This window comes from Python bivittatus, unplaced genomic scaffold (assembly GCF_059951505.1).
Source record: "Python bivittatus isolate LINGU-HERP-01145 unplaced genomic scaffold, Pbiv_v1 ctg000670_np1212, whole genome shotgun sequence".
In the NCBI taxonomy this organism is placed as follows: Eukaryota; Metazoa; Chordata; class Lepidosauria; order Squamata; family Pythonidae; genus Python; species Python bivittatus.
This window is the reverse complement of record NW_028277094.1, coordinates 2,758,003-2,773,272: the sequence shown is the minus strand read 5'-3', so window position 1 is coordinate 2,773,272 and position 15,270 is coordinate 2,758,003. Positions and strand designations below refer to the sequence as shown.

The 15,270-nt window shown below is 41.8% G+C and overlaps 1 protein-coding gene across 1 annotated transcript in view; it reads right to left on the bottom strand.

Annotated features, from left to right (window-relative positions):
* Nucleotides 1-2,073: 2,073 nt before the first annotated feature.
* XPNPEP2 (X-prolyl aminopeptidase 2) overlaps nucleotides 2,074-15,270 on the bottom strand; it is a 29,901-nt gene continuing 16,704 nt past the window's right edge. The window contains exons 14-21 of the mRNA XM_007422643.4: nucleotides 12,818-12,889; nucleotides 11,731-11,791; nucleotides 10,147-10,216; nucleotides 8,572-8,676; nucleotides 7,294-7,353; nucleotides 4,051-4,127; nucleotides 2,958-3,056; nucleotides 2,074-2,863 (exon numbers count right to left, since the gene is read on the bottom strand). Of these exons, the coding sequence (XP_007422705.3) occupies nucleotides 2,663-2,863; nucleotides 2,958-3,056; nucleotides 4,051-4,127; nucleotides 7,294-7,353; nucleotides 8,572-8,676; nucleotides 10,147-10,216; nucleotides 11,731-11,791; nucleotides 12,818-12,889 (745 nt within the window). The 3' untranslated portion in view covers nucleotides 2,074-2,662. The remainder of the gene's footprint in view (nucleotides 2,864-2,957; nucleotides 3,057-4,050; nucleotides 4,128-7,293; nucleotides 7,354-8,571; nucleotides 8,677-10,146; nucleotides 10,217-11,730; nucleotides 11,792-12,817; nucleotides 12,890-15,270) is intronic.

Below are 15,270 nucleotides of genomic sequence, written 5' to 3'. Positions count from 1 at the left end.
AATATCAAAGTTGAATAACATCCATAATTAATAAAGTTATAATGAGGCATCTTTTTTTTTCTTTATGCAGAATAACGATAGGACCTAAAGGCCACAAAACGTGTCATTTCCTGACTGAATGTAGAAGCTGATTTCAGTAAGTGTGTGAGCAATTCTTTGGGCTTGGGGTTGCATCACACTTGGATACAAACTCTGTAGTCATCCAGAATTGGTGGGCAACCAACCCGCACCATTTTAGTTTTATGCAACAGATTTAGGCAAATCATTTAGGTTGGTGCCTCTGCAATACCTGCCTTGTCCCAGCTATTCTGCAGATATCTTCTTTCTGCCCCCAGCTGTTCACAGGACTTTTGTGATCTGAAGCACGGAGTGAGAAATAATAAAAATGAAATCAGTCAGAGCAGGTGAAAAGTACCGCCAAGCTGGAAGCAGAAGAGGCATGTCTAAATGTAAATAAAGGTAGGGAGAAACTGTCTATGATGTGAGAGACCTTCAGGCCATCTGAGGATCTTCCTCTTTTGGAAAGCATTTGCATAGATTTGGGTTTGAATGCAAACAAGAGAGGCCAGTAGGTGGATGTGGCTCACCAACATCTCTGTGACAGCCTGTAGAGCTTCCCCAAGTTTTAGAGTTTTCTGCAACAAGGGTCCCCATTTCGCTCCTTACAATTCCTGAACCTGCTTCTCAAATGAGCCCCCATCCCATCCACTTAGAGAGTGGCTGGCACCGTGCCATGTAAAGGCATTTTGCCCTCAAGCTGACCGAACATAATACCCCTGTATTAGAACCTGGTTGAGAGAAATCTCTTTTAACACCCAACAACCACAACTGATGGAGAATTCTTGGGAGTCTTTACTTGCGACGCATGTAAAAAGGGTGGGACTTTAATCACACGGTTGGGCCCAGCAACCTGAGTTTTTTGAAGCCCCTTGAGGACCCCCTCGCCCCCGTATTGTTTCCTTCTGGTTTTTTTTTTTTTTTTTTTACTGTCCTTGAATGCTAGTGGTCTCCCATCCAAGTACGAAGAAGGTCCAACTCTCCTTAGCTTTTCAAAGTCAGCTGAGTGCAACTAGCTGCTTCCCCCTGATAAAATATCTCAAGAGGCCTTTCAATTTTTTTCTCCTCTTGTGGTGACAATGGGTATGTTTTATACCCAGGTTTTTGGGGATTAACTGGTATGACTGTATATGGATTTTTGAATGGAGGGGATTTTTATTTTCCGATCGGTCCAGTCTTCTTGTTGTTTTTAATTCACCTAGTATATTTGCAATATCTGATAGATATATCATGAACTGGACTGGACTTTCAGTACAATCCACTATATCAGTGTTTCTCAACCTTGGCAACTTGAAAATGTGTGGACTTCAACTCCCAGAATTCCCCAGCCAGCCATGCTGGCTGGGGAATTCTGGGAGTTGAAGTCCACACATCTTCAAGTTGCCATGGTTGAGAAACACTGGACTATACAGACAGCTAGCAGTTCCCTAATCTCTCCAGCAGAGGACCACTTGCGGTCTATTCCTCGGTGGCAAAGGCTGAACTCCAGACTTTCTGCACGCAGAGCACCAAGTTACCCCCTACCAAGCCACAAATTGGGGGCAAGCCCTTTTCTAAGCTGGCAATCGCTGCAGGCTTCCCTTTGAATTGCAACCTCAACGGGTGGCAAAGCAGGGCAAGAGTCTTGAGCTTCAGCTTTCCAAACGGTCAGACCTTGCTTCCTGTCCCAGGGTTGGGACCCCAGCAAATGGCAGTCACACTAGGAGTCATGGAGGTAGTCATTTACTGTAGTCGCTTTCCAAACTATTGTTTATTGGACTGTTGGTTTCAGCCCAGAAGGCTGGGCTCTTATTTTTCTTGCTCTTCAGATGGAGTCAACTCTTATCCCATTCACCCCCAAGGAGCCACTGTTCTCGTCAGCAGTAGCCTTTAAGGGCTCAGCTTCCGACTTTAATTTTGTATATGATATTTTTACTAGCCGATGAGGATCCCAGGCACAGATGGAATGCAGATTTGCCTGGGATTTTTTTTTCTTCCTCCATTTCAGTTCTCAAGCCATAAAAAGATAACACTCTGTTAAATTCTTTAGATGTTACTTTATTAGAAGCACCTATCGGGATGGTTTTCAAAGAGGACTGGATCAGTTCACGGAGGAGTGGACTATTAATGGCAATTTCCTCCTGAATGGTCTCCTGTCAATAGGAACTGGAGTACTACTACCCAGGCTTGTGAATGTAGCAGGTCCATGTTTGTGAGTGTAAGGCACTGTGTGATACCAAACAGACATACCATTGTCTCTTCATATGTTCTTAGTATGTGCACCAAATAATGATTAATCCTCTGAGTCAGCCTTCCCCAACCTACTGCCCTCCAGTAGACCTCAACTTTGTGAACCTTAAAATTATACTCTCTCCCCTTCCTTCTTTTGGCCTCTACTCCACCTTGACTACCAAGGCTTGGTCCAGGAGAGAAACAGAGAATGTATTTATATAGTTCCTGGCCTGGAAACAGATGCAGGAGATTGTGGGGGTCCCAACTGTGGTGGGAAGAAGGCTTGATAGAGGCCTGAAATGTCAGCCTGTGAGATATGGGTCAAGGTGGACCATACAATGAGAGTAGAGTCATATGGCAAAGAGGAGGAAGGAGGTTGGGGAGTGCTCCTGGATCAATGTTGTGCTGCTGGCAGAATGGTAGAGGCCAGTGTGCTCACTGCCAAGGTGCCTAGAGAAGCTGCCAGCAGTGTGGCATGAGAAAAAGGCTGTGTGTTCTGCTCCAGCCACCGGTATTCCTCCTCCAGCTGACGCCTCTGCAGCTCAGGCCCAATGATCTGACGGATGGTCTCATAGTACTGATTGATGTACCGGATCTGCAGAAAGAGAGTAGTGACGTTTGAGGTGGTGTCCCTCCAGTGGAGGGTTTGCCCTTGGCTAGGTCTTCTCACCCCCCTTGCTCTCATTTACCTGATCCTGGGAGAGAAGGCTCTCATCAATGAGGTTCCGGGTGTAGGGCACCAGGGACACCACCTTGAATGTCAGGTAGGGCTCTTCGTGCACTTGATACTGCAGTCGACAAAGAGAGGGGAGACTTATTCTTGTAGCAGATGCACGGGCCAGGCCGGGGTATGCTGTTTTGTACTTCAAGTGGCAACTGGCATTTGGGAATGAGTCCAGAGAGAAATCTTTGATATCTCTCTGAGTCAATCCAGGAGACTAAATATCTGTTAGAAAGCATGTATTGTTTCTTAAAAAAAAAAAAAAAGGCACATGATAAAAAGGGGGGATAGATTTTTTCAGCGGAATTCTGTGTACGGGGAGTGATTATCCCCTGCCTGTTTGCCAGCTGGGATCCTAACCACTGTGCACATCTGTGATTGCAAGTATACATTATATTACTTCTAATCTGCTCAATAACCAAAGATCTTTATTACTTGCTGTGACGCATTTCATTCTCATCTCCATGTTGTCTCTTGGGGAGTCAATTCACACACCCCCATTGTCAAGCTTATGTGGATCTTAGGAAGGAGGTCCAGGCATGAGTAGATTGGCCTGCTGCAGCTATCACGGCCTGGCTGTTGTTCTTATAACAGCCTTTCTCAATCAAGTGTTATCTGGAGAGCAGCAAGCTGGGAAAGACGGGTGAGGATCCTCCTTTCAACACAATAATTGTTGCGATAATCCCAGATTCTTTTTTTCTTGTGCTGTTGGTCCTGCTTCAGGAACCCCCAGCACCTACATCATGCCATGGAGGAATCTATAGCAGTGTTCCTCAATCTTAGCAGCTTTAAGACATGTGGACTTCAACTCCCAGAATTCCCCAGCTGGCTGAGGAATTCTGGGAGTTGAAGTCCACGCGTCTTAAAGCTGCTAAGGTTGAGGAACACTGGTCTACAGATAATATTCCGGATCCTGCAAGACTTGCTCTCTGTATTGCAATATATCTACGTGCTAAGACTGCATTTCCTAGCTCATAATATCCAACTGCCTGCCCAGAAGTGCCCCTTTGGTGGATGGCATACTGTGGATGGACTGATCAAAGGCAGGGAAGGTGTCTCACCTTGGTCGTAGCTTGCACCACAAGCGCAACATCCTCGAGACGGATTCCAAATTCACCATCATGGTAATAACCAGGCTCTAGAGACAAAGAAAGGCAGAAAAGGAGCAGGGAACAAAATCTGAGATGCCTCTATAATCTGCTCATCTTTGTGAATCAGCCAACATTGGCTAGAAGTTGTCTTTTATTCCCAAGCCCATCACACTCTTCCACACTCTAAAATATGACCAGTAGGTGAGGGCGGAGCTGGCGTCGCGGCGATACGGCGGGCGATCCTGGGCTCCCAGGATCGCAGCTGATATCTCCTCCCCTGGACGGTCCCGATGGACCTAAGCCATCCCGAAGAGATGGCGATCGTAAAGGGCGCGTCCCGCGGATCTCAGGGACGCCGCAAGTTCCAGATTGATCCCGGGAGAAGCTCTTGAAGCCGGCGGAGGAGAACCAGCCAAAAATGGCTGCGAAAGCCGGGACAGCTCCAAAGGAAGAAGGAAGAGAGGGGTGTCAACTGGGTGAGATGGACTTTTATTATTCAACTATTCTTAGAGAACACCTTAAGAAACTTAAAGAGATTTTTAAAAGTGAAGAAAAGTGGATTAAGCGGCGAGATTGAACCTTATAAAAAAAGAAGGGGGAAAAAAAAAAATTTCTTTTCAACTTTCCCTTTTTAGTGGAATTGACAAGATGTTTTTCTTTTAAAAAAATATATTTTTAACTGGATTGGCTTTTTCTTTTTAATATTCAATAATTCTTTATTTTAAGCCTTTTTTTTGACTAAGATTTCTTTATTGTTATAAGAAATTTATACTTTTTGATTTTGAAATGGGGAAAGTGGAGTTAAGAGAAAGTAAATGAAAGAAAGTTGCACTGCCATCTAGAGGCGCGACTTAGTGCTTTTTTCCTTCCATTGTGACGCATGCTCAAGGACTTTGTGCTTTCTAAAAAGATAGTGGGATGTGCATGTTTATACAGGTGCCATCCGTAACTATAAACAAGAAAGTGGAGTTGAAAGCGATTTTGAAAATATCAAGATGGAAAGTTTGAGCTAGTCACAAGAGCCTTGATTAGTGGCAGTAGCTCTTTTTTCTGCTAGAAGCTCTGCTTTGCTCTCCATTCCCCCCTCCCAGTTGGATTTTTTTTAAAGAGACTTAGTCTCTCCCCTCCTCTCCTTTTTTTTTTATTTTTTATTTTATTTTTATCCCTTTGCTTCTTTTTTTCTCTTATTTTTGGCAAGAACAAAGATAAAGAATCCTTTAACTCAATGAAGGTTTATCAAGACAATAGACTATACGAGAAACACAATGTAGAAAAAGATCTTTAAACTATCGAGGATGACTATAAAAAACTGGAAGAAGAGCTGCAGAAATTCCCGCAAAAAAAAAAGAAAAAAGATATTAAAGCTAAAATGGACTTAATTAAACATAAAACGGGATCAATGGAAAAGGAAGAAACAGTACAAGAAATCAGAAGCATTAAACAGAATTATTGTGAGGCCTATAAACTGAGAATTAAAAGGGTTAGTCAACTGATAAATGAAGAGGGACAGACTTGTTCTTGGCACTGAGGGTGAGAAAAAGATTATACAAGATTATAATGGAAAATCGTATTAAGAGAAAGCACAAAAAGAAGAAGTAAAACAACATTGAAAGAAACTACTTCAGATGTTTAAAGAAAAAACGAGGGGAATACAACAATGATGGAACTGACAGAAGCTTTAAAAAGCAGAATGTTTGAAAGGACATTTATTATTGCTTTCTCTTATCCAATAACATAGAAAAAGGAATAAACAGCTAGATATTTTGGGATATTGAATGAAAAGGGTGAACTCAAAATTATGCAAGCGCTGGAATAAAGTATAAATCTGAGATGTATAGTTAAAAATTGTATTTGATTGTAAACGTCTTAAGAGATTAGACTAAAATTTATACATGGTTGAATATAGTAACATATAGATTTTAAACTAGAGACATTTTTGTTGAAACATGTAGTGAAGAATCTGGTTAGAACTGTAACCTGGTTAGAACTGTAATTGATACTGTAACTGATACTGGTTAGAACTGTAACTTTTAAGAATTTGAAAAATTAAAAAGTACTTATGCAGGAGGAAGTTATTGAAAATTATGGAATGTGCAGAGATGAGTTAAATTGAGATTTGATATTAGAGTAAGAAGATAAGTAATTTTATATGACACAGGATTTGTTTTTATTAATGATTAGATGAGAAAATATAGTAATGTAATGGATTAGGAAATTTTATAATAGAAATTTGATATTAACTATTATATATATACACATATAATCGATAGATGAAAATGTATTACTAATCCTATTGAAAGTTAAAATTTTTTGTAATAAATGATTCTATAGATTAGCTATGAATGATTAATAATTGTTTATTGATAAGTATACAAGTATATTTTGAATAGATGATATGAGAATTTAAGATTATGAAAGGGGCACCAACGAGTTGGTAACTGGTTGACACACGGTATAAAATGGAAGATACTTTTTTTATGCCTTTTTATGTTTTTGTTTGTTCATGTATGTTTTGTGTTTGTTGTAAAAATAAAAAAACATTTATAAAAAAAAAAAAAAATATGACCAGTAGGAAAAGCCTTCATAAAGCACAAGCAAGAAACCTGTGATCTTCCCAAGATTTTGGACTACACTCTTGCAACATCCCAATTATCAGCATGCTGATACAGACTGATGGGAGCCAGGGCCCTATGATGTCTGGAGAGGGATGAGGTTTATCAGCCTTGGCTGGTGATCTGTGGCATCTTTCTTCAACCTCTTAGATGCAGAAAAGGTTGCAGGAGGCCCAACCAACATCAGCCAAATTCTGGGAGTTATAGTCCAAAACCTCTGGAGGGCACCAGGTTGGGGAAAGCCACTATGGGTTATCAAATACTGATCATTCTATTTCCACAGGATGGGAGGAGTAACACAGTATTTTCCCCATTTCTCTCAGGATCTGCATTCCAAGTGTAAAAGAGCTAGCACGTGTGGAAGGTTAGCATCCCCCAAATACTTTGGTATTATAGTTTTCAGGATTCTCAGCCTGGTTCAAGAGAATTAAAATGTTGTAAGAGTCTCGTCTGTGTTCTTGCACAGTAATGCAGCTAGCATTTTATGAGATGAAAAAAATGTCCTTCCAGTGTCTGTAACTCAGAACAAGAAACTCTGAACTGGCTTTGTTCACTACTGGGGAATACAGGTTGGTGTGGTAGGAAGATCAGGTTGACCTACCTATGGAGGTGAACATCCCCTTATCCAAAGGAATATTGTTGGACTGGAACCCTACAGGCCCTAGGGGAGGGAGAAAAGTGTTATTTTTGTTAGATCAAAATAGTTGGCAACCCCAAGCCGTTATACAGCAAAACTTGTGAGTTGTGTTGCTTTTTCTTGTGACTTTCCATGGCAATTACAAGACATAATGCACTGTGCAGTGTGTTTCACTGCCACACCTGAAGCGCATCATAAAATATTAGGAAGTATGGCTCTGCAAATCTTCCTTACATCAAGTCAACAACATTTCAGCAATTTGATTATCAAATCAATTTGCTGAGTTGGATCAAGCAAGCTGATTCAATTTATAGAAATTCTTCTGCACCTCCAGAAGATTCATCCAGATTGAACTGGACTTTTAAATGAAATTACCTTGATTGTATGTTCAAACTGACAATTCAAAGTGAATTAATGTGGATCTTTAAATCAATCAAATCATTTCAGCAAATTGGATTGGACCTCATTTGCACAGGTTATTAGGAAGCTGCCTTACATCAGGACTAACAGGCTGCAAAAATCCAAATTACCACTAGATGCCAGCAAAGTAATAAACTTTGGCTGATTTCTAGGGACTGTCTGGATTTTTGCAGCCCATAAATGCTAATTCTACATCTAGCTTTGTATTGTCTTCACTCACTTCTTCTGAGTTTTAGATTATGAATTTTTCCAGCTTTATGTGAAGGTGTTAAAGACTGAATTGGAACTTTCCGTGTGCAAGGTGGGTACTCTATCACACTAAGCTCTTCTGCAAAGGTGACCACATCGTCTCACATCATAAAGGTATGTTCCCTCTTTGCTATTAAGGAAGCCTGAAGGACAGATACCCCAATTCCCAGGAAAGCTTGTTCATCCAGGAAAGTATTTTGGGAATGTGCTTAGCAAAATGTAGAGCTGAATGGTGAGAAACTTGGGAAACATATGTATAAAACAAAGCAAAACAGACTTTTCTCCATGAAACCATATTGTCTGCTCTAGGAGTGGAGAAACTATTGAGTCAATTGGAGTTGGGCACTGCCTAAACTGAATTGAGTTAAACAAATAAATAAATAGACCCTTCAGATGTTGTGGAACTACAACTCTCAGCAGACCTACCAGCACGTTGAGGCAGTTGTAGCAACATCTGGAAAGCCATAGCTTCTCCACTCCTGGCTGATACCGATCAGTGGTGGTTCCCCACCAGATCTGCTGTCACTGAACAGCCAAAGACATGCAGCCTAACCTGGTCTTCATGCCACTTACACTCATGAACAGACAAGAAGTTGCCAATGCCGTGACCGGTGCCATGGCCATAGTTCAGCCCAACTTCCCACAAGGGCTGGCGAGCGAAAAGTTCCACCATTCTTCCTGCAGTGCAAAAGTCAAATCTTGCTTAGTGTCTGCCGGGAAAATATTCAGGTTTCTCTCTTTCTTCTTTCCCCCCATTTATGCTCCTTCCCAAACTGAAGTTCAGCTGGTCAGCTTTGTTCTTAGAATATAAAAAGAGCCCAGAAAGACAAAGGCCAATCTAATCAAGCATTTGCTCCCCTCTGGGACAACCAGAACATAGGCACATAGGAAACCCCCAATGCCGGCAGCAGCATTTTCCGAAAGGCAAAGAATGTTCAGAAGATGTTGAAATCCCAGGAAGTGATAGTTCCGCTCTACATTGCACTGGAATTCTGCACCCAGTTTTGACTGCCATCATACAAGAAGGATGCTGAGAAACTGGAAGAGTGCAGAGAAGAGCTACAAAGATGATGATGAGCTTGGAGGCTGAACCCTGTAAAGAACAGTTCAAAGAACTGGGTATGTTTAGCCCAAAGAAGAGAAGGCTAAGGGGAGACATAATAACAGTTTTTCTAAGACTTGAAGGGATATCACAGGGAAGAAGGTATGGATTTATTCTCCGTAATGCCTGAAAGTAGGACAAGAACCAGTGGGTGGAAACTTCACAGAGAGCGCCAAGGTTTAAATAAGGAGAAATTTCCCGAGTGTGAGATTATTAAGCAGTGGACAGCCTGCTGGAGCATCACTGGAGTTTTTCAAACAAAGATTGGAAAGCAATGATCTGGGATGGTCTGAGGACTCTTGCTCTGAGCACGGGGTTGGACTCGTAGATTTCCAAGGTGGCTTCCACTGCTATGATTCTATGCTTCATAGAAAATCCCGGAAAGAAAGTGTTCCCCAGGTGGTTATGCATCCTGACAAATTTCTTTCTGAAAGTTCATGGTGCTGGATTCTCGCAATATCATAGGGTCTTTCAAGCATGGGATGCTAAATAGGCCTTAGGGATCGTGGTTCACAGATAACACTGACATCAAACATTTGTGTATCATTCTATGCTACAAACTGACCACCTTATGATGTAAAGGGATGGATGGACCTAGCATGCTAAGTAGAATTTTGGAGGGGATGCAGTTCTAGACTGTTGCAATAAAACAAAGACACATAAGTACTCTAAAGACTAAGACATTTAGGAGGTAGAGAGGACAGTCCAAAATATGTGTGGTAAAACGAAACATTTGTCGGCAATTATTCTAGCTCAGCTTTTCCCAACATACTGTCTTCCAGATGTGCCAGATAGCTGCAGGTCATTCTGGCCAGAAATTTCAAGGGCACATCTGGAGCCCATCAGTCTGGGATCAGCTGAAGTAGACTATATATTATTACTTTCCAGGTTCTGTCCTCTTGAGGAAAACCCCAGTTGTATCTATGCCCAAAGTGTGAGAGTTGATGGAGTTGAGATTACAATTGGAGAAGAAAACCTGGGAAGTCACCAGTAGGAATACTAGCTTTTCTTACTTTCTTGCATTCCCCTCTCTCCCAAATTCTCACCTGAGGTTTTGGGTGGAAAGACAAGCCGGCTCAAGTCAATATTTCCCATCAGCACTCGTGTGTAGGCTTCCTAGAGAGGAAAAGATGTTCTGAAATCATATTTGGAAGGAAAAAGGATGAGCTGAATTCATAGCAACCCTAGAACTTGGGGTTTAGATACCCTTAACACAACCCTGCAGGAAATCCAGAACTAGAATATGACCCACGGAATTCTCCAGCCTCATGTTGAAGACCTCCTGTAACAATGAGCCCACCACTAGCCTAGGCAATTTATCCCATTGTTGAATTGCTCCTATTGTCCAGAAATTTCTTTTAATGTTTAGCTGAGATCTACATACAGTATGTCCAGTAGATCAGGTCCAGCCTTTGGATGTGCAATTTTTGCCCTCTTCCATGCAAGATCTCTTCACTCCTCCATTCTTCTCTAACCTGAACATGGCCAGTTCCCTCTGCCTTTCTTCAAAGGCCAACATAGACTTGTTTTTTTTCCTGATGAGTTTCTTCAGTGTCCTTCCCTGTCCCAATCAGTTGGTTATCCTGCTTAATATACTTGTCCAGAACCAGGTATTGCTCTTGATGCTCCAGTATGGGAGGGATGCTGTGCACATTAGTAATAACAAAAATTGCCCCATATTCATATGGATCAAACCAGCTCAACCAAGATAAGCATCAATTACATTTCCTGGAAAATAATATATACTAGATTTTTATAGCAGGAAGTTACCCAATCCCAAGTTCTCCTCAACCAACCAGAACTTCAGGAACAGCACTTCAGACACCAAATTGCACAGTGGATAGATTCACATATGCAAAGCCATAGCCTCTCTTGGTTTTGCTTAGCACAATATTTCAACTCAACCCCACAGTTTGTCAGCCATGCAGTATAGCTGGTTCAACAATCCATGGCTTAGTGTGATGTGTGAATCCAGAATATATATAACTATCCGGCAAATGTCTTGTATGAAGGACTTATAAAACAACAGCCCAGTTACTACAGACTAAAATAAGTTTAACTAAAATAAACATGTCTGTGCTGGAGAAGCACATCTCTTTCACAAGACCTCCATACTCCATCTCTCCAATTATTTATCTAGTATTTTCTTGAAGATAATACAGTTAATATTGCCTTCTTCTCCAAATAAAGCATTTCCCCCTTAACTGTTGGAAAACACCACAGTGCATTTTAGTGAATATTCTACTCTACATTTTGCTGGACAAAATACTTGGCACCTGATTATTTTAGTGAGAAGTGCTTGTACCTTCTCCCATCTGGTGCCAATTATGGATCTCCAGGACACCATTGGTTTCACAAGGGAAGCCTGATTTGGTTGCTTTGGGGGAACCCTCCTCCTCCTTCTCCTGCCCCCCCCCCCAAGGATGGAGTTAGATTTCCTGGAGAAAGCCAGCTAAAAGCTTAGTCCCAAAGTAACCTCATACCAGTGTGTTTGGAGCCACCTTCTAAGCCAACATCATCCTTCCAGCAAGGAAATAAAAAGTGAATCATCTCTGGAGCTTTGGGGGAAGAGGCAGCTGTTGATATCAGGTGTACTGTACCATTCAGGTGTGTTTGGGAATCAGCCTTACCTTTTGAAAAGCTGTGGGCTCCCCCCAGTGGATGGTCCGGGTGATGTCTGTTGTCCCATCGCTAACAAGAGAAACAAGGAAATGATGTTACCTAGTTGGGTAATGAAACGTCTGTAAGCAAACAACCAAGCTCAGAGGGCACCGAGGACTCCACAAACAAGGAAGAAGCTGCTTTAAGATGGAACTTCCTCCACTGAGCCCCCCAACAAAGCTTCTGATTTCCCAGGACAGTCACGAGACTGTGGTCATCATGTCTGCTTTACCCAGCAAAGTCTTTGTTTTAGCACTGCCTTTAAATCAAGGGTGGGAGAAGGATAGTATCCAGTCCCTGGGTTATTTACAGCTGATCAGGAGAAATTTCTGATGCTGGGTTATTTATTAAGAATGGTAACAAATTGCCCCAGCGACCAGTGTTGCGCAATAAATCATCCCTAACCACAGGGGTGTGTGAACCAGGCTCCTTTCAATTCTGCTACTCAAAACTTAATTCTTTGATTCCAAAGGAATAACTTTTGCCTCAAATTCTTTGGTGAATTGAAGGCTTCTAGTATTTTTTTTTTTTAAGATAGATGATAGCTGTCTGTTTTTATCCTGAAAGAGAATATTTTGAAATGCATTAAGACCTCTATTCTGATCTTCCTCCAAGGAATGACTTCTGTTATGTATTTATGTCTACCCCTCTCTGTTAAGATCAAATATCACTATTTATTTTCTTCTGATAGATCCTCTCTGGTGCCCCTAAATCTCAAAGTTTCAATTAAGCAAAAAGTGGCTGGTTGGTCAACCTTGTACTAAAAAGCTGTGGAAGGAAAGAGAAGAGGACAACCAGCTGCAAGGTGGATGGCCTCAATTATAGCACTGTTGGAAGACCTGAAGGATCAGGTTGGGGACAGATCCTTCTGGAGAAAAATTTACCTATCTGGTTGCTAAGATTCAACATCAACTTGATGGGACATAATCAGTCAAACTAAACAGCTGTTCTCTGAGCACACCCCAATTTCTACCCTTAGCCAGGCTTTGAAATTTTCTGCCAAATGGTGGCATCTGACCTTGGCTCAAGAACATGGCTCTTGATGCCCATACTCACAAATACTGGCCCCCAGAATCCACCAGGTACATTTCATTCCGAGACAGCTTTCGGGAGGTGAAATTGGATGGGCTGAAAGAGAAATAAGAAAAGGTACATTGCCTTCAAAGAGATCCATTGCCAGAGAGGATCAAAGATAATTGCATTCACACACTTTGTTAAATCTGATAGTAACATTAAACTTGATTATAATGTATTATTGTTACTGCATATCATATAAAGATTTCAAAATATCTACAATACATTGACAACACATCTTACTGCAACGGGTTGAGTGGAATGTCTACTTGGCCAGCTCTTCACTGGTCCCAGCACCTAGTTTTCCTGATGGCTCTCGTTAAATGGGTTGGCCAATAATTGGAACCAATTCCTTCAAATCCAGCAGGGTTGGGCAATCTATGGTCCCCCAGATGTTGCCAAATTCTAACTCCCATCAGTCCCAGCCACTGTGGGAATTCTGAGATGATGGGAATTGCTGTCCAACAACATCTGGAGGGATCGGGGATGACTCTCTCTGCAAGAAAGCATCCTGTTTTTCCCAGTAACTTACCAGGTGCTTCTTAGAAGCCTACAAGCAGGAAAGGAGGATAAGGATTTTCCTTCTGGCATCTGGTGTTCCAGAAGCACATTTTCTTTTTCCCCAGAACTGATATATAAGCCACATGAGGACGAGTAGCTTCTGAGAGCCGTAATCCTTCAAATGTTTCTCTAACTCGACTTGCTCAAGAAGGAAAAGCTCCTGTACTTTCCATTATACATACCACAATCAGATTATCAAAAGCTTTGAGGACCACCACATAAACAACTGACTGTGGGTACCAGCCACATGCCATAAGATCCCCAAATTAAAAAAATATATAATTGTTATTATTGTTGTTATTATTATTTGTTTGCTTATTTTTTTAAAAAAAGATGGCTGAAATCTTGTGATTGCTGATTTTTTTAAAAAATGGCCACTTGCACTCTTGCAAGATTTCAGGCAAGAATGCCAGAATCCTGGGAGATAGAGTGATTTCCCAAAGTTTTGGCTGTTAAATTGACACCCATACCAGAGATCACAGGCAGCGTTGTCCAACCGTAGGTTGGAAATGTTTGCTCTAAACTGGAGACCACCCCTGCATCTTGTGCTACTGAGTGAAAGAGTAGAACTTCCATGTTCCATGGCAGTAAAACTCTGCATGCCAGCTGCTGGGGCAAAAATAGGGAGAAGGGGATCCTGCTTTCCTGCCATTCAGAGTGGGAAGTGCTATCTGGCCAGCATGGGAAATGAGATATTGGATTCCACAAGAGGGTCCTTATGTTCCAGACTCATATGACTTGCATGCTTAAGCATCCATGTGAACAAACCCACATGTTCTTGGGCAGAACATGAACAGAAGAACCTAAGCAGCCCCTGCTGGATCAGACCCCTGGCCCATCTCGTCCAGGAATCTGTTCTCACAGTGGCCAGTGAATTACACAAAGAAGCCGGCTAGTCTCCCAGCAGATGGCCTTCAGAGGCAGTTCCACGGCCATCAAGACGAAGAGCCCTCCCCATTTACTCAGTGGACTGAAGACTTGATTGCACTTGCCACCTGGGAGTGAATTGCCTGTAGATGTAGACTTTGCATGGACAAGTATCATGAAATACAGGACTCGTTGATACAAAGCGCGGTAGGTTAAAAAAGAACGATAGTTATACAAGTGCATTAGAAATAAATACATATGCGCTTGAATAATATTGACATTAGATAAGTATATATAGGATTGTAACTGTTAACTGTTATAACGATATATTTTACTTTGTTTCTTTTTTCTGTTTTTTCCCCACTTTTTTTAAAGCACTTTTTATCTGTTGCTTTTTTCTTTGTGAATGTAGGTATTTCGGTCATCATTTTCTTTGTGTCTTGTTCTTGTTCTTTTTTTTGTTACTGTTCAGGAAAATAAATAATAGTAATTATGTATGTATGTATGCGTGTGTGTGTGTGTGTACACACACACACACACACACACACACACACACGCACGCATATATATATATATATATATATATATATATATATATTTAAAAAGCGAAGAGCCATAGATCCCCAGGACTGCCATGACTTGGTCCAGCCTGTTCCTGAAGCCTGCCAAGCTGGTAGCCAGCACCTCACCTTGTGGTATGTTTCCCTTCTCTCCCGACTGTTCAGAATCCTGCAAGATGCAAGTTTTCCTTGATGTGCTCAGAGCTTTTGCAAGCCAGCAACCTTTCAGCATGCTTTGGCTCACGTCCTCGGTGGTAGCCACGTTGTCTTCCAGCCAGCGAGAGGATGCAAGGCGGTCATTGGAAGGCTTCGTTACAAAGAGGAGGGAGGCCCCACTGCCTTTGCCTAACCGGTATGCACGCTACTCACGTAGGATTCTGTAGTCTCGCTGACCCTTGAAATGGGACGCTTTTCTTTCTAGGTAGCAAAGCATCTGAGTTTTGCCTG